This window comes from Candoia aspera, chromosome 2, assembly GCF_035149785.1.
Source record: "Candoia aspera isolate rCanAsp1 chromosome 2, rCanAsp1.hap2, whole genome shotgun sequence".
Taxonomy (NCBI): Eukaryota; Metazoa; Chordata; class Lepidosauria; order Squamata; family Boidae; genus Candoia; species Candoia aspera.
The window spans coordinates 16,469,682-16,497,186 of NC_086154.1; the positions used below are offsets into that span (position 1 = coordinate 16,469,682).

At 41.3% G+C, this 27,505-nt stretch overlaps 1 protein-coding gene and 1 long non-coding RNA gene across 2 annotated transcripts in view; both read right to left on the reverse strand.

Annotated features, from left to right (window-relative positions):
* Positions 1-24,845, reverse strand: part of LOC134492206 (uncharacterized) — a 313,653-nt gene extending 288,808 nt beyond the window's left edge. The window contains exon 1 of the long non-coding RNA XR_010067399.1: positions 24,716-24,845. This is a non-coding gene — a long non-coding RNA (uncharacterized LOC134492206). The remainder of the gene's footprint in view (positions 1-24,715) is intronic.
* On the reverse strand, positions 597-10,002 carry LOC134492205 (uncharacterized). Its single transcript, XM_063296395.1, has 2 exons — positions 9,892-10,002; positions 597-1,736 (listed from the first exon to the last, which is right to left on the reverse strand). Exons 1-2 carry the CDS (start codon positions 9,965-9,967, stop codon positions 895-897), a joined length of 918 nt encoding a protein of 305 aa, XP_063152465.1. The 5' UTR covers positions 9,968-10,002; the 3' UTR covers positions 597-894.
* Positions 24,846-27,505: the final 2,660 nt, after the last annotated feature.

Below are 27,505 nucleotides of genomic sequence, written 5' to 3' on the forward strand. Positions count from 1 at the left end.
GCACCTGGTTGGCCAACAGCCCTTCATGTTCTCTCTTGTGCCCTCCTTCCCACTAACCTAATCCATTAGACCACCCTCCTCTAATTTGGGATATTGATATATTAAACCACAACTCCCATTTTAGCTTGCTAATATATCCATGCTGCCTTGGGAGTTGTGGTGTAATGTATTTGGTTGAGAAAGGACTGAGAACTTAGAATGTCAGAAATTTCTCTTCCTAACCGTTCAATAATTTCAGTAACAAAAGACATAAAGTGATACTGCTGAAATGGAGGAAGTCCGGGGTAATCTAGAATGGATGTTTGTGGGGATGTACACAAAGGAAGGACTAGGGGTTCAATTCAGTTTTGATATCACCCCCCAAAAAACAGTCTAAAACTCCAACCTCAGAATTTGTAAAATTTAAGTATATGTTTTTGCACCAAACTCCAATTTGTGGATCTTGAGACTCTGATAAAACACAAAGCAGATTCTGCAAGTCTATAACTTGCCCACCCAACATCTTAGGAGAAGGCACACACTCTACCAAAAGAAATTATAATTTCCTGTGCCTGAAGTATAGAGTTACTTTATTGTCATAACAGTACTCATCAAAGGGGCATTTCCAACTTTAGTGGAAAGAAAATTCAAAGGATTGCTATGCATACAAGATCACATTCCCTTTCCCTTCCAAAAAAAAAAAAAGTCACATTAAAAGCATCTATTGTGCTTTGTTCAAACCCCTTTAAAAGCAAAAACAAAAGATCGGGGATGATGTTCTTCCCCCACCCAAAAATCTTCCTTAACCGGCATCTTTATTGTCTCAATCTCCAGGAAGAGGAGGAAAAAGTAAGCTTACATATTCCTGATTAATCAAATCTCTCTTCAGAGTCTGGGACATCTGAGAGAAAATGCTCACTCATTTGAGGGGGTGGAGTCGGTAGGGAAAGTTGGAATAATAGAAGCAATAGAGAAATTTGAGAGGGAGGGGAGGTTCTCTGATTCATCTGGTTGCGCAGATGCGAAGGCCGGGGCCATTTGCAGAGCTGGCTCCAATGGAGTAGGGAGACCAGACCTTCTTTCTGGCTGCGTGATGCTGTTTCTTGGTGAACTGGTAACTGAAGCAGGCTCCTCCTTTGTGGGATCCAGAAGCTCCTTTAGAGAAGGGAACCAAGAGAAGAAATCCTCTGGCGGAGGAGGCTCAGACCCTGGAGAGCCAGAGAAAGCCTTTATTAAAGACTCAAAAATCTTGGGCAAATCAGAGAAAGAAAAGTCATCCTCATCTATGGCCTCTGCTTCAGGTTCACTCTCCTCCTCATCTTCATTGAGGGCTTCTGGTTCATTAGCCCCATCATCATCTTCAAGAGCTCTTTTAACAAGGAGACTTAATAGGGCAAGAGAATCTTCCTCCTCATCTGCAGTCGTCTTCAGATTTTCATCTTTGGTGATACTGGCTTCTGGTGTGTTTAAAAATCCCCACAAACTAGCTTCTTGCTCCTTATTGTATTCCCCTGTTCTGTTATCTTGTGGGAAGTCCAATTCTTCTTGGCCTGGTATAATAGTTCCAACATTATCCCAGGAATCAAGTTCAGTCAAGCTCTCCTCATTGGAATCGATTTCCAACTCATCAGATTTGAGGTTGTATTTATCTAAAGGGTCTTCCTTTTCAAGAACCTCTTCTTCTGATCCACTGGCCACAGTTGGGGTAACAGCAACAGTTGTCTCAACAGGTATTCGAATGCTCATGGATATCACATCTGAGAGGAATCATAAAAGAGAAATATTAGAAAGTGGTAGACCTATAAACCAAGCAACCAACAATTCAGTGTCACTTGCCTATTATGAGCCTGTAAAAATTCTCATTTGTAGAATATTCTGACCCAATAGCTGTTGAATAGGAAATATCACCATTTGTGTCATCTCCTGTCATATGGAAGCTTTGTACTGATGTTTCCCTAATTTGTGTAACTGTTAATATAAATTGTGCAAGAACCTTTTTTTAAAAAAATGCAAATCACCCTAATTTCGTTGTCTGACATATAAATGTTCATAATGCAGGGTCTTAAATGAAAATGTCCACAGCATAAGCCCTTTTCTCAGTATAAAGTAGTAATCTATTTGTATACAGCTTTCAGTATTTTCTCTTCTTTCCCTATTTTTTTCTACAGATTGATACAGAAAGCAAGAAAGCAGCCCACCCTTCACGATGCTGCATTTCTGCTGGTTACATCCAGCAGGGAGGAACCCACAAATTCAGTCCATTAAATTGGTGTCAGAGTCTTTTACATCCACACTCGAGCCGAAATGTGACTTCAGACAGAACTTTTTCCCTCAAGACTCTTCATGACACAAAGCAGGATTAATTCTGCTGACCTTCAAGCAAACAAATGGCAAAGTCCCAGGAGATTTATTCCAAGGTACGTTGCCTCTCCAGTTAAGCAGGCTGTTCTTGTTGATGCTCTAGGAAGCAGCCCACACACCAACCAACTACTCCTAGTAGTTGCTTAGGACAGCAGAGAAGATGATCCTTCTTCATCCTTCTAATCCAGTGTTTCTCAACCTCAGCAACTTTAAGAGGTATGTGGACTTCATTTTTCAACTTGGCAGCTTTAAGATATGTGGACTTCAACTCCCAGAATCCCCCAGCCAGCGTTCATCAAATAATAAATAAGGACCATCTGGGCAACCAGGAAGGGAGAAGGAAGGGTACAGCTCTGCCCATCCTGACTTTCTGTTTTCAAGACAGATGCTTTGTGGATATCCAACAGACCCCAGAAGTCCCCATCTAGGATTTGCTGCTGTATTCCTTTCTTTCCAAAACTCCAGATCAGCTCAGGGAAAAAATCTTGTCAATAATTTCTATAAAACAGCTCTGGGTACAAAAAAGAATTTACAACAGAGATTGACAATCTGCTGGTCTCTAGATGTTCTAGATCAGGGTTCCTCAACCTTGGCAACTCTAAGGTGTGTGGACTTCAGCTCCCAGAATTCCACACTCTTAAAGTGGCTGAGGTGGAGCAATACTGGGCTAGCCTAATACCTTTTCTATCAAACCGATTATTGCTATTCTCGTTTAGCAAACAGGAAACATAGGCTGGGGGAGAGAGAGGATGGAGATGTTCACAATTCTTAAGAGGAAGCCCCCAACAGGCAAGGATGGAACTTGGCCAGTTCTACATCTCAGTTTAATACGATCCTTACCAATCCTTTGGAATGATTCCTACATGCTTTTCAGGAAAGAAGACTCTCTGTCCACTAAACGACATGGCTAGCCACATAATCGCAGTGCTGTTGTCACATTTTCTGGAAGGAATTGTGCGCCTTTCATGGGAAAAAAATAAGCAGCAGCTTTCTCTATGCTCACGTCACCTTGCTGGGGGAGTTATACCTGCTCAAAATGGGCTCGTTGTGTGAATATTAAAGGCTGCTTGGAGTACCACTTCTTGCAGGGGAAAGGGAGATTCACTGAAACAAGTAATTAAAGAAATGGGAGTGTTGTGTGCTGTGTGATTCAACAGGCAGAGCATTCCATGGCAAAGACACAGTTTTACAAGTTCAGTTTGTGCTTACCATAAAGTTTTACAGAACCCTCATCAGAAATGCACAGTAAAATGCACAGAACCCTAATCAAAAAAATAAGGCAGCAGTTTTATATCACATCTGCTTAAAACCATAAAGTAGGACACATACCAACGTAGACCAGAAATAACAGGGCGTAATTAGCAAGATATGTAATAATAATATACAAACTGTCCACATAGGTGGTGGAAAATATTGGGACAATTGGGACCGGCAACTTGGTTGTTAAGCAAAGCTGTCGCTAAGTGAAACCGTAACTCTGCTTATGATTGTACTTCAGCTTTCCTTTGTTTTAGACTTGCAAGGTTGTAAATGCAAGGGCTGGTTGCAAAGTTACTTTTCATCACCATCCTAACAGTGAACGGTCACTAAATGAGACAGTTGCTAAATCAAGACTACCTGTACTTGCTTTGGCATTTGTATGCTTTGACTACAAATATGTTATCTAACAACCTTTTCCAAAACTAATTAGAGTCATGCTTTGGTAACAATAATGGCATAAAATAAGAACAGAACTAGGAAAAATAAATCTCTAACTACATTCCTGCTGAGTGGGGATGATAGGATGTGTAGTCAAACCCATCTCAAAAACCCTTGATTTGGGCAGGCTGGAAAGAGAATAACAAAGCAGACAAGGGAGTATATTGTTTGTAATCAATTGTTTAAACTGGTTTTAGAGAACTTCCCGTCCAGCTTAGCAAAAGGATGATCTGGAATTACCACCATTCAGAAAACGTTTTCTTAGTGAATTTGAAGCAGGACTTACAAACAATTTTGCCGAACTTCAACCGGTAAGGAGTTAGAGCAAAAAAATCTCTATCTCTGCCATTAATCTCTAACACATACATCAACAGATACATCAACAGCGCTTAGTTTATTTTGTATTTCATGCTGAATTGCATTTAGGGATTCCACAGATGGTGATGAAAGAAAAAGAAAGCTTCCTGCCATTTACTATTATGGTAGGTTAACTCTGAAAGCAAACACGCTTGGATAGGGTGCATTGTAAAACTGAAGTCAAGTAGCTGAGTTAGTCTTAAAGGGCATATGAGCAATGTTTTATTTATGACCGATTTAATAGAAGGAAGCCATGTAGGAATGTTTAAAATCTAGTTTTGTTAGGCTTGAAAAGAATCTGCTTCTATCTCCCATGTTCTAAAGTTCACCTCAGCCTCAGAGAAGATCCTCTGTAAATATCTTTTCTAGTAAGTGTCACTTATAAACCTATCAGGCCCCGCCCTGAAACCAATTAACTTGTTTGTCCCTTTTAGCCCATCTTCCTCGGGGGAAACTCAGCACCCAGGAATTCCTTTTGGCACTGCTGACAGAAATTTTGGCATCATGAAGCAAGAGCCCATCAATCAGAGTATAAGCAAAGGATTGTACTTTGGTTTTTAACTTGCCCATTTTATAACATCAAATCCAAAACATCTAGGCCAGTGTTTCTCAACCATGGCAATTTGAAGATGTGTGGACTATGCTGGCTGGGGAATTCTGGGAGTTGAAGTCCACACTTCTTCAAGTTGCCAAGGTTGAGAAACACTGATCTAGACAGAAGGGAATGAAAAATCTGCTTCTAAGCCATTTTGAACCTGAAAATCTAATATTCCATACACTGAATATGTGTTCTGTTTCTAGCATTTTTTTTTTGGCAGAGGTAGTAGATTCAATAGTAGAACAATTGTCTCGTTTGTTTGTTTGCTGGGCTTGTATGCTGCTGACAGCTCTGAGTGGCGGTACTTATCTGATATCTGCACATCAGGGTGAAACAAAAACAAATTTACTATCTGGAAATCAAAGTGCATTGACGCAGATAAACACTGGGAACATCAGTTACGTTAGACAAATCCGAAGGGAACAATGGTGTGGGTGCGCTCCAGGTCCCCTCCCTTAAATGTTGCCTCCTGATGGGACCTCAGAGGCGCTGGGTTGGTGTTCATTCTGGACCACAGCCAGGCCTGAATGCCTCTAGAGCATTGTTTCTCAACTTTGGCAACTTCAAGATGTGTGGACTTCAACTCCCAGAATTCCCCAGCCAGCCTGGGAATTCTGGGAGTCGAAGTCCACACAACGGAAAGTTTTCAAAGTTGAGAAACGCTGCTCTAGACAGCTTTCCCGGATTGTCTCCTTCAACACTGCTATAAACCCTTTCTGTCTTTTCCCCTCCTTTATTGTACCACTATTGCTTTGGTACCACAATAAAACAAAGGGAACATGTTCCTTCATTCCTGTGTCCCACTGTAGGTCCACGCAGACTTCGTAGGGAGAAGGGAGAATTAAAGCACAGCAGCATTCATTGAAACTTGGAAGCTACAATCCCAATATATCTACATTGCAACTTATGAGGAAAGAAAAAGGAAGAAAAGGGAAATTTTGCGGGCTTATTTCACTCCGCCTGGGCAGAACTCACAAGTCACCCACTGGGAGATGTAAGGATTGAATTGGAGGCATCAGCTCCCAGACATGGTGGGAAAACACAGGGTGAGGAAAGTTCATTGACTTAATGGGCCATTGTTGGATCAATTGCAAAATAATTAAAACATAACCAGCAGTGAAGATAACAGCCTGGCAGCCGAGGATGAAATGGCTGCACAGGACAGTAACCAGATGCTGAAGGGGAGGAGGTGTTCCAGGAGCTGTAATAAGCTGGAGATGCCCAGATTGGATGGACACAGTGCAGACCATCTGTCCAAGATGGCCTAGGACAAAGAGCATGGGATATTTAGACACCGAAGGGAGAAGAGACCATTCTAGCTTCCTAACCTGACATTCTTCTATCTGTGAATTTAGGATTTCCTCTAACCACAAAATATATTTATGCTCAAGTTGGACAACTGCAGAAAGCATAGTTTAAGGCAGGGTTTCTCAACCAGGGTTCTGTGAGAGGTCCCTAGGGGTTCCCTGGGAGATCACAATTGATTTAAAAAATTACTTCAAATCTGGGCAACTTCACATTAAAGTGGTAAGTTGTATTCTTTATTTTTAGTTTAAGAACACTGTTAAGGCATATACTGTATACAGGCCTACCCATGAAACGAATATAATAATTTTGTAACTTCTGGCCTATATTTGAGCCTGAATGTGCAGGGCTTCCCCAAGGCCTGAGAAACATTTCAAGGGTTCCTCCAGGGTCAAAAGGTTGAGAAAGGCTGGTTTAAGGTGTTTTTTATTATTATTATTATTTGGTATGCACTTTTATCTAAGCATAGTACAAGACCTAATTTTCCCCTGCAACGTAGGCTGGTCTGAGAGAGAGAGGATGGTCCAGAATCACCCAATGAGCTTCTGTGACTGAGGTGGGACTGGAACCCTGGAGGCAAATGGAGTCAAAAGCCAAGGGTGGTGGAAAAATAGCTGCATCTGGTCTCAGCTAAGATGGCAGGCTTGCGGTTCAGATAAGGAGTCGGCTGACCCAGGATCTAGGCAAGGAAAAAATAGGAACAGAGAGACTATGCACACCACGTAGAGCTCCTAGGAAAAGTGGGATAGGAATCTTAAAAAGAACAATAAGTAATACACCTCAGGAGCAGGCAATAAAGTGCCTAAGATTTTTTTAAATTAAAATGAATAAAGGGTTGGCCTGCTTCAAAGCCTCAGCCTCTACCTAGTAGGGTGCCCCAGGCATTCTTAGAGAATGGGATGGTTGCTGGGAGTGAAGCCAAATAAGATGTTTTGGAGGTGTGGCTGCCTACCAGAAGACCAAGCGTAAGCCAAGATGGCAGACGGCATCCTGGAGGGCTGGAGGGAGTTGTGGGGAAGGAGCCACCTCACCGCTTTGGCTCCCGACAAATGGATGGAGTGTGGCTGGCTGCCTCACCGCAGCAGGTGCTTTTGCAATAGGGAAGACCACAATATGTTCTCAGAACATCCAGTGTCCACCAGCCTGCCAACCACCACCATCCCAGGGCCCAGTATTGTACAGATGTTCTGATAGTTCAAGCCTATTGAACTCAATTACTACCTTCGCATGACGTCCCAAATTCCAAGGAAGTCAGCCCCATTTTAGTCCAGCTTGTGGTGCCAGTCTGGAAAACGCTTCATTATAGCAGCATTTTTCAACTTGGCAGCTTTAAGGTATGTGGACTTCAACTCCCAGAATCCCCCAGCCAGCGTTCATCAAATAATAAATAAGGACCATCTGGGCAACCAGGAAGGGAGAAGGAAGGGTACAGCTCTGCCCATCCTGACTTTCTGTTTTCAAGACAGATGCTGTGTGGATATCCAACAGACCCCAGAAGTCCCCATCTAGGATTTGCTGCTGTATTCCTTTCTTTCCAAAACTCCAGATCAGCTCAGGGAAAAAATATCGTCAATAATTTCTATAAAACAGCTCTGGGTACAAAAAAGAATTTACAACAGAGATTGACAATCTGCTGGTCTCTAGATGTTCTAGATCAGGGTTCCTCAACCTTGGCAACTCTAAGGTGTGTGGACTTCAACTCCCAGAATTCCCCAGCCAGCAGACCCTTGAGGGATCCTGTTCTAGATTACAACTCACACAATCCCTTGCCACTTGTCCTGACTGTTAAGACTGACAGGAGTTGGTCCATCAGATCGCTAATGCCAGCTTTTCAAATAATAATGGCTCTAGCTTTGTGGCAGGGTTGAGTAAAGTAAAGGGGATTATTATCACAACCTGTCTGCTTTCCCTTTCTTTCTGAGCCATGTGTGCATTGCTGCACAAAAGAAGAGCACAGGGAAACCTCAGGCTGCTGCTACATACGGTGGCTTACCCTGGGAGATGCTGGTTTGTCCAAGATCATCCAGAAAACTGAACTGCATGATGGAGTGGAGATTTTAATCTGATCACCATATCCAAACTACCCATTGATCATTACACAACACACACACACAAATGCACACTGGAAAGTCTCTTAATGGACTAGGAAGACTTGATCAACAAAGACTTGATCCAACCCAAATTTCATTTTAACTCCAGACTGAGCAACTCAACAATCCATACACACATGCTTATATCTCTCCTATTTAAATTGTTCTGATCATTTTTTCAGCAAAGAAACCCAAAATAGCCTTAGAGCAATCAGTCTGTCTTAGCCTACCTTCCCTACAGGGTTCTTACATTCTAGAACCTTTCTCTCACATTGTACCAATTTTCTGGTCCTTAGAAGCGGCCTGTCAACCATCAAATTCAAGTTAAACACGAATCAATTTCAGCTCAGCAGGTCAGCATTTACTAAAGAAAAGGCTGAGGTGATTCTATGCATTGCTAAACCTTAGGTGGTATGATACTTAATATAAGAAAAGAATAAAATGCTGAAGTGGCCACTGTCAAAAACCAAATAATGTTTTATCCTTTTTCTCAGTGGATCTCTTCTTGGGTTTTATAAGTTCTAGAATATCTTCTAGGCTTTCTATAAATTCAGTCTTAATTCTCCTAACAAATTACCCTGCTTCCTAAAAATCAGAAAGAGTCTGGTAACACCTTTTCAGACTAATGAACAAGACATAAGCTTTGGTGAACTGTAGCTGACTCCATCAGACGCATGGAGTGGTTAAACTGCTGTAGGATTTAAAATCATGCATCTGATGAAGTGAGCCACAGCTCACCAAAGCTTATATCTTTTTAAAATTATTTTTTATTGCTTTTTTAGATAATAACAGAAAAAGAAAAAAAAAACACATGAAGATACATACATTATCAAAAAAAAACCCATAACAGGTGCTTTAAAAAGTGAGAAAAGTATAATAGAAAAAGTAAAATAAAAATATGAAATATATCATCACAACATTAATCAGTTACAATTCTATATATACTTATCTACTGCAAATATATATCTATATTTATTTCTAATACAATTAAATAGCCATCATACTTTCCCTAAACTACGGTAAGCTTGATGGTGAAAGGTCCCCCATGCAAGCACCAAGTCATGTCTGATCCTTTGGGGGGACACGGCTTTCATGACGTTTTCTTAGCAGACTATAGTGGGGTGGTTTGCCATTGCCTTCCCCAGTCGTCACCTTCCCCAGCAAGCTTGGAAGGATGGAGGGCTGAGTCGACCTGAACCGGCTACCCAAGAGAGAATCCAGCTTCCGCTGGGATCAAACTCGGGTTGTGGGGAGAGTTTTGGTTGCGATACTGCCGCCTACCACTCTGTGCCACATGAGGCTTGCCTATTTTCTTTACTTTTTTTTTTTACTTTCACTGTAAGCGTAGGTCTTTTAATAAAATACATTTGTCTGAAAAGGTGCTACTGGACTACTCCTAATTTCTGGCTACCAAAAAGGACTTTCCTGGGTTCTGCAGTACCTTCACGTTTTTCTTGATGTTCTGTTCTTTTTCTGCTCTGATGTCACCCATCCTTTACTTACCTGGGAAAAGTAGAGTCACCGCCAAGACAAAGACCAGGCTTCCTTTGAAGGGCATCCTGCCCAAGCTGACCTTCATCCTTCTGGCTTGAGCAAATGCAAAACCCTGCTGCTTTATGAGTCTCAAGCCAGGCTCACATATGGAACCCACTTGCTCCAGACACTCTGAAGGGGGCAGCTTATATCTTTGCTGCTGGGATCCAGGGCTGGATTTCCCAGATTTCTAGGTGTGGTATCTTGCTATCACCTGCCTGGGAGTGCCAGTCTCTACTGTTTCAACAGAGCAGTTACAACCTTTAGGAAACATCCTCCTACTGGGAATTTGGCAAGACAAGCCTGGAATGATGAAAGGACTGTAGCCAATCACCTTTCCTTCTCAACAGAAGGAATGGAATTACAGGACAGCAACACTCATTGTGCTAAATTTACCACAACCGCCACACCTTTCCCTCACCTTTCCTTTAACATTAGGCTTTACATCCTGCTTCCCAAAGCTGTGGATTGACACTAAAACTCCTTTCACATTGGGGGTTTTATGGGATTTTTAGATTGCAGAGCTGTGAAAGGATGCAACCCGGCTGAATTTCAAGACTTTTGAGGGTGGAGGAAATGAGGGATGGGAACCTTATTACAGGTAGTCCTCACTTAACAACCATTTGTTTAGTGACTGTTCGGACTTATGATGGTGCTGAAAATACTTAAGACTGGTCCTCACACTTATGACCATCACAGCGTCCCCACAGTCACGTGATCACGGTTTGGGCACTTGGCAACTGGTTTGCATTTATGACCATCACAACGTCCTGTGGTCACGTGATCACCATTTTTGACCTTCCTGGCTAGCTTCTGGCAAGCAAAATCAATGGGGAACCACATGGTTCACTTAACGACCACATGGTTTACTTAACGCCCACAGTGATTCACTTAATGGCTGCCACAAAAAAGGTCGTAAAATTGGGTTGGATTCACTTAATGACCACTTTGCTTAGCCACCAAAATTCCGGTCCCACTTGTGGTCATTAAGCAAGGACTACTTGTATGCAGTTTTTCACTGCTTTAAACTAGAGCTGGAATGGATAACCTATGGCCCCAAACCTCTTTTTTGCTACAGACAAATCATCGAATTAGAGATGCAAGGTTTCCTCCTGATGTTCAAACACAAAGCCAAAAGAAGTGTGAGTTTTCATGTGTTTAGCATACTTTTTTTTTAAGTTCCTACAACAGAAGCAAAAACAACGCACAGAAATCCATCCTTCCTCTATTAGAGCAACCCCTACCACAGCCCTTGCCTGTTCTGCCAAAAAGGGCATGCTCACCTGGTGAAAAACTATCCACCTCTGAGATGGAAATGGTCCGAGATTCATTCAAACCTGGCAGAGTTTGTTAGGTTTTCTTCTCCTCTTTAAGAATGAGGTGTGAGTGTTGGAAGAAGGGTGAACATTTATAGAAGATCAGGTGTGCAATGTGATTCTCAGGTATTGTCTCCACAGTTCTCACAACCGTCCCATGAATCGGGGATGGGGAGATACAACCAAGCCCTCCTAAAGGCATTTTCTATGACTTGAGGCGAGCCTTAAATCAGGCACCGGATGTAAGAAATACAGGCCGGAAAAGGCATGCGACAAACTAGCTTTGCGTCTTGGGTGGATACAAGAGGTGCAGCCCCGCCCTTTGGGGTGGGGTGGGGTGGGGGTGCAAGAGCCACCTTAACTTGCCTCACTGTGCCTAACTTTTGGGGGAGGACATTTCTGTACCAAATATAATCCCCTGGAGCGGGGTTTCTCAACCAGGGTTCCGTGGAGCCCTAAGGGGTTCCCTGGGAGACCACACTATATTTAAAAAATTATTTCAAATGTGGGCAGCTTCACATTAAAGAGGTAAGGTGCATTCTTTATTTTACTTTAAGAACCCAGTTAATGCATATAGACAGGCCTACCCATGAAACGCATATGATAATTTTGTAGCTTCTGGCCTCTATTTGAGCCTCAATGTGCAGAGGTTCCCCCAGGCCTGAAAAATATTTCAAGGGTTCCTCTGGGGTCAAACAGTTGAGAAAAGCTGCCCTGGATTATGAAACCTTAATTAATTAATTAGATGCTGGAGAAGGCCACAAAAAGACAGCAAGGCCCACATTACATATTGCTAGCCTTGAGAGGTAGACCAGACAGGAAACACGGCCAGATGAGCTAATTCTATTTTACTGTAAGGTTACATTAGCAGAATCTTGCAAGTCTGAAAGTGTACCTCCCCCGCCCCGCCCCGTCCCCTTTACAGCCCCAAAACTAGGGAGGGTCCCTTCTGAGCCTCTTGCCCCGCCCACATTCCTGCTGCAGGCTAAGTTGCCTTTTATCTGACTGTTCCCTTGGCTGCGTCTCTTTGCCCTGTCTCCCAAGGTTTTTCCCACATACTATTATACGTATGGAGGGGGTAGGGTCTGAAGTTGCAGAAGTTTTAGGGTTTTGATATTTTGACCAGGATGCACCTATTTTAGGGGTAATAGTACAGTTGTGTTGCCCATCTTTCAGCAATGTTGCCATAAGGAGATGCATAAAGGGGGCTCGATCTTTAAATATTACTTCTGGCCATCATGACGCCATTTGCCAGGGAAGACTGGGAAAAAGAATGGGGGTGGTGAGCTTCTTCAGCACCTGCCAATTCACCCACCCAACCTGAAATGATATTCCTCCACCTGTGATGAAGTGGGAGATGGTTTGCATCCTACTAAGGCAAATAAAGAATAAACTTTGGGGAGAGAGGCCCTTGAGAAAATAAAATAGGGAAAGGAAAAGAAGCTAAGATAAATGATACAGAGAGAAAAATTAAAAATTAAAAAAACCACTGGCCAATTTTGTGAAAAAATAGAACTACTAATCTGTAAATAAGCACGGAACAGGCGCAATAGAAACAGCTTAGATCCATAATAACAGTTCATACGACATTATTGTTAAATAAAGGGTCAACTCTAAATAAATTAGAAACAGTGTGTAATAGCCCTCTACCCCCATCCCTAAGACCCTAGACTACTGATAGAAGGACTAGAAAGGAGAAAGGCAGCCTCAGCATAAGAACTCCATGTTTGTTCATTTAATAATTACTTCTATTATTATTGACTCCTGGTGGTTTAAATGCAATGAAAAGGAAAAAACATCCAGAAAAATAAAAGCATTAATCAATACATGCATCCATAGGCACCAAGCTTAATGCAATGGCAACAACGGTTAAGCAAAATAGCCTCTGTGCAAAAGCTCCATCTCTACAGCTTTCCAGAAGGATTCCAGAACAGGTGCCACCAAGCTGGAAGCCACCACGGAAACAGGTTGTTTCTAGGCCCCCAATTCCTCTGACTTCCTGTATGTGGGAATGTTGAGCACCACTGCCCAGGATAAGTGTACAGAATGGGCAGTTCCCAAAACATTGAGGAGGCAAGCCATGTAGGACATTAAGAGTTAAACTAGCACTTGGAATAGTACTTGGAAGCAGTTCCCGCAACTACAGGGATAGTAAGGCGGTACAAGTTTTCACCCACTGCCATACGGTTGCTACATTTTGCACCCATGATAGCTTTTGAGTCATCCTCAAAGGCAACCCCTTATAAAACCACTTGAGCTGTTGGGTTTATATTATTATTATTATTATTATTAAACTTGTATGCCACCCAGGGTCGTTGAGAGTTGGGCTGCATACAAGTTTAATAAATTATTAATTACTATTATTATTTTGCAGTAGTGGGCGCAAGATTTCACATCACATTTATGTATCTCCAAAATAACATTTACAAGACATTAAACCACTAGCAGTTACCGCATCTTCTAGTGCCACTCCAACATCTTTGAGGCAATAGGAAGCCTTTACTGTGGCTGGGAGATGGTAGATGACACACTAAATCCCTAGCAGAGGTAGCACTCTAGTTCAGTGTTTCTCAACCTCAGCAATTTTAAAAAGTCTAGACTTCAACTCCCAGGATTTCCCAGCCAGCGTCTTAAAGTTGCTATGGTTGAGAAACACTGCTGTAGTCTGTTCACTAGCCTTTTACAGAAGAAGCAATATGGATGCAGAAAGTATTTTCTTTGAGTCATGGTTCTCAAGAAACCAAAGATCCTGGAATGATCTTTTTAAAAAGGGAACTTGTCCAAAGATCATCTTGATCATTTTTCCCATCTGTCTCAACTTCTTCAAAGAGTGTCTGATGTTCTCTCTTCATTCTTTTTCATCATTGTCCTCTTAAGCCTGGGGAGAACCTGCATGTTCCTGTAATGACTTTTAATTAGATCTGGCTGGGCATTGATGGGATATTGCCTGCAGGGCTGGGTAGATTTACTGAAAGACTAAATCCACCCCACCCCCCACTACCATTACAATTAGACTGGAAATTTATAGTTAGGGTTATTTGCAGCCTAGCTCAGCCTTCCCTACTCGGGGGTTGCTCTTTCAACACAGCTGGGAGGATGCCCAGTTGAGAAAGAAGGAACTTGTTTATTTTAGACATTGGTAAATAGTCACTGATATAAAGTTTACTAAATTAAGAGATGAATAGGCTGGTGCACACAATACCTCTTACAAGTGGCAAATGAACTAGCTATAAACAAAGTGAGCAAAATCAGCTTTATATATACAGTAGCTGGATGGCATTCATTTGAATGCCAGTGTGGTTCCCTGAAGCTGCTCCTGAGACTTTAAGAGAAGATATTAGCAGGGGAAGAAGGATTTTTAAAATACCATTTTAAAAAAGGTTCTCTACTCATTTTCATAGGCACAGAGTTTTTCTAGTCAGTCATCAGCCAAGGCAATGCAGCATTCCTTGTAAAGGTAGAATCAAAACATAAATCCATGAACATGAGGTTATGCATCCAAAGCAGGGAACTTTTTTTTTTCTTCCCAAGACCTGCATGCTCTGAAACATGCTCTGTCAAAGGCTACATCTCAAAAATGATAGGCATGGCCAAGCCCAGACTTGACTGGGGCCAATGCCAAAAAGCATGACGCCCATCTTTTTAGCCATCTCTTTCATTCCACTGTCCTCCTCCCTCATCCTCCTTCTGTCACCAGAAAGGGACATAATATCCATCCTGTCACATACAGTAGTCAAAGAATCCAAAGACAGCATTACAAGAAACATTCAATAGTAGAACAATTGTCTCGTTTGTTTGTTTGCTGGGCTTGTATGCTGCTGACAGCTCTGAGTGGCGGTACTTATCTGATATCTGCACATCAGGGTGAAACAAAAACAAATTTACTATCTGGAAATCAAAGTGCATTGACGCAAATAAACACTGGGAACATCAGTTACGTTAGACAAATCCGAAGGGAACAATGGTGTGGGTGCGCTCCAGGTCCCCTCCCTTAAATGTTGCCTCCTTATGGGACCTCAGAGGCGCTGGGTCGATGTTCATTCTGGACCACAGCCAGGCCTGAATGCCTCTAGAGCATTGTTTCTCAACTTTGGCAACTTCAAGATGTGTGGACTTCAACTCCCAGAATTCCCCAGCCAGCCTGGGAATTCTGGGAGTTGAAGTCCACACAACGGAAAGTTTTCAAAGTTGAGAAACGCTGCTCTAGACAGCTTTCCCGGATTGTCTCCTTCAGCACTGCTATAAACCCTTTCTGTCTTTTCCCCTCCTTTATTGTACCACTATTGCTTTGGTACCACAATAAAACAAAGGGAACATGTTCCTTCATTCCTGTGTCCCACTGTAGGTCCACGCAGACTTCGTAGGGAGAAGGGAGAATTAAAGCACAGCAGCATTCATTGAAACTTGGAAGCTACAATCCCAATATATCTACATTGCAACTTATGAGGAAAGAAAAAGGAAGAAAAGGGAAATTTTGCGGGCTTATTTCACTCCGCCTGGGCAGAACTCACAAGTCACCCACTGGGAGATGTAAGGATTGAATTGGAGGCATCAGCTCCCAGACATGGTGGGAAAACACAGGGTGAGGAAAGTTCATTGACTTAATGGGCCATTGTTGGATCAATTGCAAAATAATTAAAACATAACCAGCAGTGAAGATAACAGCCTGGCAGCCGAGGATGAAATGGCTGCACAGGACAGTAACCAGATGCTGAAGGGGAGGAGGTGTTCCAGGAGCTGTAATAAGCTGGAGCTGGAGATGCCCAGATTGGATGGACACAGTGCAGACCATCTGTCCAAAGAGCAGCAGTTTCGAAGCAGAACTTCAAGCCACAGGCAGGGGGTACGTTTGTGGTGGGGTGAGAGAGAATGGAGGACCACATCTTCTGTTCCTATGCTCAAGAAACCGTGGGTGGCCCATGGGGTGATGGGGCAAGCAGAAAGTGTCGATCTGGCCTGTCACAGATGTTACTCCAGCACCTGAGTGCCTTCAGGCTGAAGCTCAAATACAGGAAATTCCTGGTCCCTGATCCAGATTCAGCTGATGCTGATGGTAGCTAGCTGCAGAAAGCAAGATGTTTAGGAGTAATCACTTTTTACCAAGGGGATCTTAATTCCCCTGTATGCTACTAGCCTCATTGGATTCTTCCAAGTGATCTAGCATCACCACTCCCTTCTCTGCCCTTTGGATCTTTATGCACCGGGAACACTTTACAGGTTGCGTGGCCGCATTTCTAATGCAGCCTTAAGGTCAGACTTAGTGGCTGCAGAACCAGGAGTTGAGAGGTTCAGTTTCACAGGATCAAGTCTCCCTAGTGCCTTAGTTTCTCTTCTTCCTCTTCCTCAGATGAAGACCCATCCAGGAAAACCATGACCGTATCATGTTGAGAGGTATTACATGCAGAAAGTTTCTGAAATTAGGCCAAGAGTTACACTGGCTAAATCTGGGGCTTACTCCAGCACTCCATATTGGCAGGAGTTTGTCATCTGCCACATTAAGAAAGCATCAGTATGGGGAAGATTACAACTGAAAGAAATGCAAATAATAAAAACCATCAATAAAAACTAGAGAGATGATCTATAAAAGCAGCAGAAGTGATTTAAAAAAGGCAGCAATAACATGCTAATGATTTGGATAATTGCATCACCATGCAAGCAATTCTGTCTTCAGCCCTTTTTTGAATTATCCACTTTTTTCATAGTTGCATTGCTGGTCCAAAAAAACTTAATTATATTTCAAGAAGCAAGTGTTGTGTTGTCATTATTTCTGACTGAAGAGCACTTTCCCTTCTTGCTGATGAGCTGACTCTTAATCCTGTTCCTTTCTAGGGAGGGGTGAGTGTCAGCACATGAAATTATTCTAAATTCCTAGTAAACCCATCCCATCATAGGCTTCTTGGGATGGGCCAGAACAGGCAGACTTTGGGAACTGGGATTGGGCACATTTGGAATGTTTTATGCATATTAAAGGAGAAACTTAGAGTAATTCTTTTTTTCTTTGTTGCATTCATTGCAATTACTATCGCGAATTCCCAGTATTTTTGTTTGTTCTTGAGACATCCAGAAGGGATGCTAGTATACTTTCGATTTATGTTTGCATAATTCTCAGGCAGTGAGTCCCCAGAGAAATCAGAATGCTGCCTTTGGGATAATGTATTTGTTTTATTATTCTGCCTCCACCAGAGTTTCAAATCCCCAATACCGTGGGTTTTAATAACCTGGAAGGAGGCAAGAACAGAATACAGCTTATAAAGCAGAAGTACACAGTTTGAACCCCTGCAAAAGTTGGATGAGCCCTCTAACTCCCTCACACAGTTGCCGCTCCGTAGCACAAAGGAGAAACTGTTAAATACAGGGAACCGCGAGCATTGCTTATCACAGCATATGACAGCACCTAGCTGATTTCAAAAAATGAGGCAGGGTCAGGCCTGATTACTACTGGATGGAAGATCACCAGGAAATCCCAGGACTGGAAACTAGACTGGGAAATCAAAAATATATTCTGGAAAAATGTAATGGTGAAATCCATACTGTTGCCCCGCCCCAAAAAAACATGGATGCACCTATAGTTACCAGGAATTGAGTTGAGCTTGATGCCTCTTTTACCTTTTTAAATCACATTACCTGTGTTTTAATCAAATTTAAATTTATTTATTTATTTTACTTTGACCCTTCAGTTCCTTTTTCCTGCCTCCACCTACTTTTTGAAGTGCACTTCCAGCATACCACCTCAGGCAAAGTATTGCCCACAGCCTTAAAAATGCTGCATCACTATTAGACATGGATACAACAAGCAAGCTTCTCAATGCCCATATACGTTAGGCTCCCTGGGCCCTTTGATTATCTAATGAATGAGTCTGTGGGGCACCCTAGCTGACCTTCAGTAGTAAGTGGGTATGCCTTGATGGGAAGATCGGCAATTCTTGTTCTATCGGCCTGAGTCTTGCATTGAACTCCAGGGCCCCAAAGCTATTGTGAAAAATAATAGGAAAGCAATACTTAAAGGGTAAAGAATGTCTATAATACAACAAGAGTCGTACACGAGATGGGCGGCAGAGAAATTTAATAAATAAATAAATAAATAATATATCATGATATATATTGAGGGTATAGGCTTTATGTCATTTTTACCTCTGTTTCTGTTCAATGGGGGTATATTATAAATTTTTTTGTTCCTATAAGAATGGCTGTCCACAGAAGGTAAAAGAAGGGGTCAATGGCAGCATGGGTACAGGGCCATCTGCAGGGAGCCAAAAAAGTCAAACTGTCAGGCATGACCGTCTGATTGAAACCCCACCCCTTTTTTACATCCGTTGTGTCTGCAAAGCAGGTCAGAAAGGGGTGGGGCTTCAGTCATGCAGGTGCAGGTGCTATCTTGACTCCCTCTGTACCAAGGATGCTTCTGTTGCTCAGAAGTACAAAATAGCCAACCACACTGTAGCCAAGTTGTCCTGGGTACACTGACCATGTCATTGGTTCACAGTTCAGTGTGCTGTGTGAATCTAAAACACTGAGTTAACTCAGTAAACCATTGGGTCAGTGAGTTCAGTTAGTAACTTCCAAGTAATTAAACAATTTGGAAATCTAATTTCAAAGCATTCATCCACAGGCTCAGAAACAGTCAGGTTCAGCAAGGTCAGCAAGGAAAAAGTGAGGTTCAGCAAGAGACTGGCACTGAGGCAGAAAACAGATGTAACAGCCACGCAAAAAGCCATGCAAATATTTGTAGTACCAATAACTAAGGAGGGTGTTTAAGAGGATTTGGAGGCCAGACTGATAACAGCACTTCCCAGACCAGCTTTCCAGTAGCATAACCAGAATATCCAATGAGAGGAATGTGGAAAATGTGGGAGGTGCAGAATGTGTTGCACATGCTAACAAACCATCCATGCCTCTGCATTGTTAGGTCAAAGAGGACCCATTGTTCTTATTAGCCGATCCAGGGCACTCCCACACAGCACCATTCTTGCCCATCAGACTTGTTTTGGCAGATTTGCACAGAATGTCCCCACTCTTTGTTTTTCATTTTCCCATGTTGCCAGGCAGTATTCTCTCCACATGGCCAATGGCAGGGAGCAAAAAAGGGCAACCGGCCATTACCCATCCTCATCCTCATCCTCCTGTTAACTTTTCCAGGAACCAGATGCTCTGGGGGAAGCCACAAAGCCCCCTCCCAGGGCAACTGGAAAGTTGGAAGTGATGGTGTCAAGGCATCGTGGTACCTTGATTACAAGAGCAAAGGGTGAAATCCCCAGAGCCAGGAGGCAAACTTGGTGAAAGCTTCCACCAGTGGGAAACCATCTGCCCTGCTGCTCCAGAGGAAACGTTAGAAAACATTTCCCCTGAAGCCGAAGCTAAGCTGATATTTCATTGGTTCAAATTCCAAGTTGCACTTAACTCCTACCACATTATGGGGATACAGTATATTGTCCCCTACTGTTACTATTCCAACATGGTTTGTGAGTTTCTGGATACTGGACTGCAGATGCAATCTGTGTTGTTATTACATAGTCCTTTGGTCTGTAGGGTGACAAAAGGAGAGAGATTAGTATTTCAAATAAAGAAAAAAAGATGGCAATGGTCTGATTCAGGGTGAATTTTAGTCAGAGACAAGACCAAAGATATAGATGAAAGGCTTCTTCAAACTATAATCGTGTATGAAAATTTCCTGAATCATGTCGACAAGGACAAACTATAATTGTGCTTTTTTCCCCACCCCAAGTTGTGACATAGGTGGTATCCTCTTTTGCATCTTCAGCACATAACCATGATCCCAGCCAAATATTATTCAGTGCGGTAAGTTATTTTTTTTCTTGTGTTCAAACAAAGCATACACACACCACAGGGTTAAATGCTTGTTTTCGACATGCCTTCTCCCTGGGAATTCTGCACTGGAATTTTAACAGCAATCTCATTTCCTGAATTCTTTGTAGGTTCCCATAAAGCTACAGTTCCCATGTTTCTTTGAGACACTATGAGTGAAATGGCAAGGCAAAGCTAACATAATATGCTAATGGTGTCAATTGGCTAATCCAATTTATTATGTATGAATGGAAAAAGTCACTTGTAACAGCATGGGATAGTGGGTAAAATAACACTGATGGCACGATCGCCGTACATTTTACTGAAATTAGACCTAAAATGAGCTCAGTGGTTTAACCTTCAGACTTAATTAGAGCAGGAAGTGACTCAAGGGTTATGTGGAAAAAGAATGTGCAGCTTCAGCTGGATACAGGGAAAGTAGAACAGAGCCAAGGAGCCTGGACGTACATTTTAGAAATGGAAGGATAATCTCCTACTCCTCTGGTACCTGCAGTTTCAGACTGCTGTTGATTGGCACACTCAGCTGTGCCACTGAAGACAGTACCATTGTATCGTTTTTGGAATAATCAGTATTCAGAGTTTGGTGGGTAAGAATCTTCCGACATAATAAGTCTAAAAAAGGAGGAAGAGACAAAATATTAAAGAGAGTTCTGGGGGGAGTCACAGTTTTAAAGCAGGGCTGTGAAATCTCAAGAGCTGCTGCACTTTACGTGAGTGGCCAAGGGACATGCTCTCCAAAGTGGTAAGACCCCCCCGCAAAAAAATAGGCAGGACTAGAACAAAATATAAATTGAACTCACAGTCATTCACTCTGCTTTTCTCCAAACAATACCTCTGTCTAGGATACCTTAATTGTCAGATCCATATTCCCTGTTGCATCATATAAGCTGTCTAACATTTGCTAGAAATCATTTGCATTCTCATCCAACAACACAGCACTATCTACATTTTTAAAAAACCCTACCCATACCTTCACATCCCCAAACAGTACATTTCAAACATCTAAACAAGTATTCCTTATTTATGTATCCATAAATACATTAAACAACCAAGGGGCAATCTCATATCTTTGTCTTACTTTCTGCTCAATTTTGAACCATTTGCAAAACATTCAATTTCATAGAATCATACAGTGTAAGTTTTGGAAATGACTTTGGAGATCATCTAGTCAAATCCCCTGCCCAGTCAGGAATGTACTACTACAGTATCCCTGACAGATGGCCATCCAGCCTCCTGAAGCTATTCTAATGTTGAACAGCTCTTAGCGTTAGACAATTTCTCCTGATGTTCAACTGAAATCTACATCTTTATAATTTGCTCCTTGTCCTGTCTTCTGGAACCCCATCTCTTACACGACTACCCTTCCGATATTTGAAAGTACAGTATCTATTGTGATTCCCTAATACCTCCAACAGTTCCTCATAGGTTTTTCCCTCTTGGGGAAAAACTCCTCTGGACACGCTTCAGTTCCTCAGTGTCTTTCCTGAATATGGTACCTAGGACTGGATGCAATGTTCTACATGTGGTCTGACAAACACAGAACAGAGAGAAGAATGAACTCTCTTGATCTTGACACTGTATTTCTATTGATGCAGGCTAAGATTTATTCTCACACATGCTTTACTTCCATCATATGATATACCACTCATACTGAATTCACTAATCAATCTCCAACTTGATACATGGTAAAACCTTCCATAATTCAAACCTATGCCTTTTATCATACACTTTCAGCAATATAAACTTTCTCACATTCATATATTTTTCAATAACCCGAAGAAGAGCAAAAACTAACAAACCAAATGATATCACACACATACACACACACACACACACACAAACACACAATATCTGTGTATGAGTACCTGAAAGACAGAAATGAAAGGATTATAATTAAATTTGAATGATAAATAAATAAATAAATAAATAAAATGTGAATTGCATTTGTACTAGTTAGACCAATCTTACATCCTGCACCTAGTTACACCATAGTAAACACCTCTAAGAAAGCAAAAGCCATTCCAACCAATTCATTTTGAAGGAGCAAGCAATTTTATATTAGGATTCATTTGTATTTCAAACTTAAAAGTTCAGGAAAGAAATTGTTGGCAGAGGTCTCCTAACATTATGAATAAAAAGTTACTGTGCAATTATTCCATCCATTTTTCCATAATGGATATTTTGTACGAAGAAAAGTATGGATAAACATGAAGGCTTGTAGGTAAAAAAGAAGTAAATCAGAAGCTGATTATAGAAACTCATGTTTAACATAACCATTATCTATAGCATTGCCTCAAACAAATTTTCCTGTCCAACTTTGCTCACAAAGTTTAAGCTGAACTCTTACATGATCTTGAAAGTTAATACTAGAGCTTCATAAGGGCTTCTGAAGAATTATCTTAAACTTGAAAGATCTGAAGAAACAGTTACAGCTTTTTTAGTAACATCTATCCACTGCTTTTTGTTGTACTGTACACTTATTGCACATAAATTCATGAAAATTGCTTTGTATGGCCTTGAAAGCTGCATATAAATACATTAAACAGTTAATAGTTTATATTGTCTTTTGCACAGTGTAATAATAATTACCATTATGCAATACTATAAGATATTATTTAGTGGGTCATTATAAGATTCTAATCTGAAACTGGGAACAAAATTCAAGAATCCCAACTCCCACATTATTCCTAGTTTGCCTCATTTTTCTTTTCAAATGAAAGAGCTGTTTCAAGTGTATCAGAGATTATTAGATAAATCACATGTTCTGTTTTACTCAGATGCATAATATGCAGTGTCTAAGATGAATATATTTAATGATTACAATATGTGGCTACAACTAATACATAATCCTTTCATTTACTATATTTATTCCCTGAATTTCTCTCCTACATTGACTGATCCACCTATGTATACCTACAATTATATGCCCTGATTGTAGGCTGATACACAGAAGATGCATAGCAGATTGAATCAAAGCTTGTGGCAAGACAAATAGGCTTAGGCACATGACACAAAACACATTTCCTGCTTGTCCATCTTGTTTTATGCCACCTTCAGAAGATATAAGAGAGTCCCCCTCTTGCGGGGAGATGGTCAGTAATAGAAATGTGCATAATTAATAAATAAATAAAATAAAAATATATTATAATGGGAGAGATGTTTCATCACAAAGGTGTTCTACTAAGCAGAGTGTTCTCTCATCAAGCATTCTCCATTCTCCAGGGATCATTGTACTGTTTCTTGGCAATGGTAGTGGAGGTCCAGCAAAATAGCTCTCTAAAGAGAAGTCAGCATTTCTACATAAATGCTTGATCCATCCTTGGATATCCTGGGTCACAATGACTTCAAATTATCTGCCTGGAAATACCTATCTTCAACAAAGGTTTGAATTTGCTGCTTAGATACGTTTTTCTATTTCTTTGTTGCTTGTTTTACAGGTCACAATTTTTGCATCGAATTACTTCTCAACTCCCACTAGGAACAACACATGGCCAAATTATTTTTCATTGACCTAAAACCTGCCCCCCCATGGTTTCTTGAGCAGTTATAATCAAAGGCCTATCTGAAACAATAAGTTTAGGATAGGAAAAAAATGGCAGAAAGAAACAATATGTGGTTTGGGATCAAAAAGAATGGAAAGCAGATTAAGGGATAGAAAGAAAGGTTTAAAAATTATACTGAAGTATGAAGGAGGACAGAGAAGGTCATGGCGTAGGGAGAGGGTGTTGTGCAATACAAGGGATGAAACTTGTCATTGACCATTAGTCAACTGAAATTGTAAGTTTAAATTTCGATAAATATGGTCATTTTTAGAGTAATGTTTACAGTAGGGTAAATATCCCTCTACTGAGCAGCCACAGATCATTCTGTAAGCTGAAGCTTATGTAGAAATTGATTGTTTCTAATAGCACAATAATAGATTGGATGAACCATAATTTGGACCAGGAAGAGATGAGAACTGGTATGCTGTTGGTCTGACAAACTGTCATCTGCCCTTCAGAACCATCTTAGTCTACACGGACAGACTAGTTAGTGAGGGTAAACAACATCCAAGCTGATAGGATAAGAAGTCCTCTGCATTCCTAGGCATTTTAAAAAATAGAGTTGTTCTTCTTCAAAAGTTTTAAGGCTAGTTAATAAAGAACCTTGTCAGATTTCCACAGTACTCGTTTTCCTAAAAGCAGCTTTGGCTACTACTATACCTCCTTAGAATTGTATTTTTTAAAAAAAATAATAGAAACAGTTATCCCCTTTCTTTTTATTTGATTTTGGTATTATGCGAATGCCAAGATCTCTCTGGTGGCCAAAACCCACCAGCACAAGCAAAAAAAAAAACACCAACCCACCAGTGTTAAGAAAAGTGTTTTTATTTAGAGTTGCTGCTTTCATATAGTTAAAAGATTTTCTATCAAACAATCCTCAAGGCAGCCTAGTCCAAGATGTTAATTGCCCTGCAACCTCATTTAGTAAACTGAGTTTTCCCCCCTATAATCTGCATTTACTTTTCCCCAGGGACTTGGGAAATCTGGTTATCACACCAAAACATCTTTTGTGGAGTTAAAAATTCCAGTAACTTTCTTCCAAGTCATATAGGGCAGCATAAAACAGTGTTGCCTAGAAACTTGCAAGTGTATTCAGGGACTTTCAGAGTACACTATTGTTTAGTTGCTGAAAAGGCTAGTTTTTGCAAGTAAAAGAAAGAAAGGGATTTGGGTAAAAGGAAAACATGGTTTCCTGAACTTCAAAACAAGGCATGGATGCCGTGCTAAAATGCTACTATCACGTTTATTAGATAGCTAATAATGAAGCCTAAAATTCCAGGTAATAACAGTGTGGTCCAAGGACCCCCGGGCCTCCCCCAAGACCCTCTCAGGGCTCTGCGAAATCAAAAGTGTTTGCCAGCCTGTGTTGAAAAATAATATATTAAAATCACATCAATTATGAGAAGTGTAGCAGCAGCAACTGCATCAATGTTAATTTTTAATATGATAAATATAACCCATACAAACAGAAGCTCTTTTGGGGTCCTCCATAATTTTGAAAAGTGGGAAGGGGTCCTGAGAGAAAAAAAGTTTAAGAGTAAAAGAAGCGGCACAAAGCTGGACAGAGGAAGCAGGGAATAGGGAGGACGAACGGCACCTCTTGGGAAGGGCCGCTTTTCTCCTCAAAACGTTGCAGAGCGACAAAAGCAAGATTTTGATTTCTAAATTAAAAATGGCTGAACCGGATTCTTCTTTCCCCCCATCAACTGCCCGGAGGGGAATATCTTAGAAATTATTTTGTTTTTAAAATAAAGTGTACGCTGTGTGTGTTTAACAATTGTTTACATTTCTGGTAAGGTGCTCTGGGATTCCCCCCAGCCCGCCAAAATAAACTAACAGTCAACCATCAAACGGAGAAAAGGGGAGAAATGGACTACACCATTTCGACCTGTAAGAGGGCAAATTCACATTATTTTAGTGCTTGCCTATGCCACGCTGATTCCATACAAGCAACAAAATTGCAGAGGAAGCAAAGAGACTGCTTTACAGCCTTTTCTCTATCATGCTTGCTTTCTATTTCCTTTTATTTTTAAATTCGTAAACATTCAAAATCCCTCGACCTCCCTATTAAGGTGGAATGGTTCAGTCCTCCCGCGACCTCAGCATTCCACCACTAAAGCCGTGTTGCCGGTAGATGGGTGGGGCTTGCTTTGAAGGGGATCTGCAACTGACATTTGGGGATTTTTCACTATCTGTGCCTGCGCTTGGCAAACCGTCCCTTTTCCATCAATTCGCGCTTTGTCCCACCCCCCGTCTTTCATCGCGCTCTTTGGTTGGCTCGCGTGGCGGCCGTTGAATAGGCCCCTCCCTCCACCTTCGCGCTCGCTTTTTTGCCCGTCAATCATGTTCTGAACAGAAAAAGCAAGAAAAGAAGTAATTGGGGTTTGGGGGTTTCTTTGAGGGTCACCCTAATTCTTCATTGTGCCTTTCCTAGCCCAAGGAGAGCTCCTTGAGGTGAAAGGTGTTTCTTTTAAAGAAGCAAGAATAACGTCCAGAATGAAGGCATTGTTTTCTTCCCAGTAGATAGAATAATTGAAACCAAGGGTGCTTTTCATGCATTCCTTACATTTAATATTTTAGTTAAAACTTGCCATCCGTTGCTTTTTACTGCCTGCTGCCCTGCTTGGAGTTGGCTCCAGTTTTGCTTTGTTGCTCTACACAGTGTCTTGACAGTTCAGGACATAGTGTATTAGACTCCATTTTTATGATTTTGCACACTGGCTTGATTTGAGGGCATAAAGCAGTTTATAATGCTGCAGCATGAAGAGACATTAATGTAAACCAGGGCTCAACACCACCACCCCGGACATAGAAAGTAAGAGGCAATGAAAGGAGCTGCATATGCGGAGAGTGTTTCCCATATCCATCGGTATTTCCAGATGGAGGATCAAGATAGGCTTGCATTAGCAATGTGGGACCAAGTGTATGTAATCTCAGCCTTGTAAAGGGGACAGGTAGGGAGACTCCACGCTTGCTTGAACAACAGTGCAACACAGAACACCTTGTACCTGCCTTTCTCAACCTTTCGACCCTGGAGGAACCCTTGAAATAGTTTTCAGGCCTGGGGGAACCCCTGCACATTCAGCCTCACATACAGGAGAAGTTACAAATACAGCCAGAAGTTACAAAATTATTATATTGGTTTCATGGGTAGGCCTGTCTATATGCATTAACAGGGTTCTTAAACTAAAAATAAAGGATGCAACTTACTTCTTTAATGTGAAGTTGCCCGGATTTGAAGTAATTTTTTAAATCAATCGTGATCTCCCAGGGAAGGCCTAGTGACCTCTCATAGAACCCGAGGGTTCTAGAGAACCCTGGTTGAGAAACCCTGCTCTATACAATAGCACACCCAATTCACCATTAGGCACACTGCTGCATTTAGAAAGAAATATTATTAGGTCAGATTACAATCTATGCAGATGCAAAGCCATTCAGGCAAACTGATTCATCAAGAGCAGACTTTTCATAAAAGTGGCACAATTCCATGAATATTCACTCAGGAATCCCATTGTAATCAGTGGGATATACTCATGAATATGAATGGGATTACTGATGGGGGATCAAGAATTCACTGGTTGTCTGGAGTCCCTTGAATAGGAATTATGTTTTACTCTGAAATATACAGTATATATGAATAAAGTATAGTGCTGCCCTCTTGGAGATATTAAGCATATAGGAAGGAGGAGGAAAGAGATCTGAATATCCACACATCTATGTTTTCTTACAATATATGATCCTTAAAAGGGTTTTGTATTTCCTGTGTCTGTAATTTAAAAGCAGTGTTTTGTTTTATAATATCATTTAAACTGTGTTCTGATTTTTTATTTGTTAATAACTAATATCAATGCATACACACAAAAAGATACTCAAATATATTCTAAGAGCCATGCCTCTAATGTC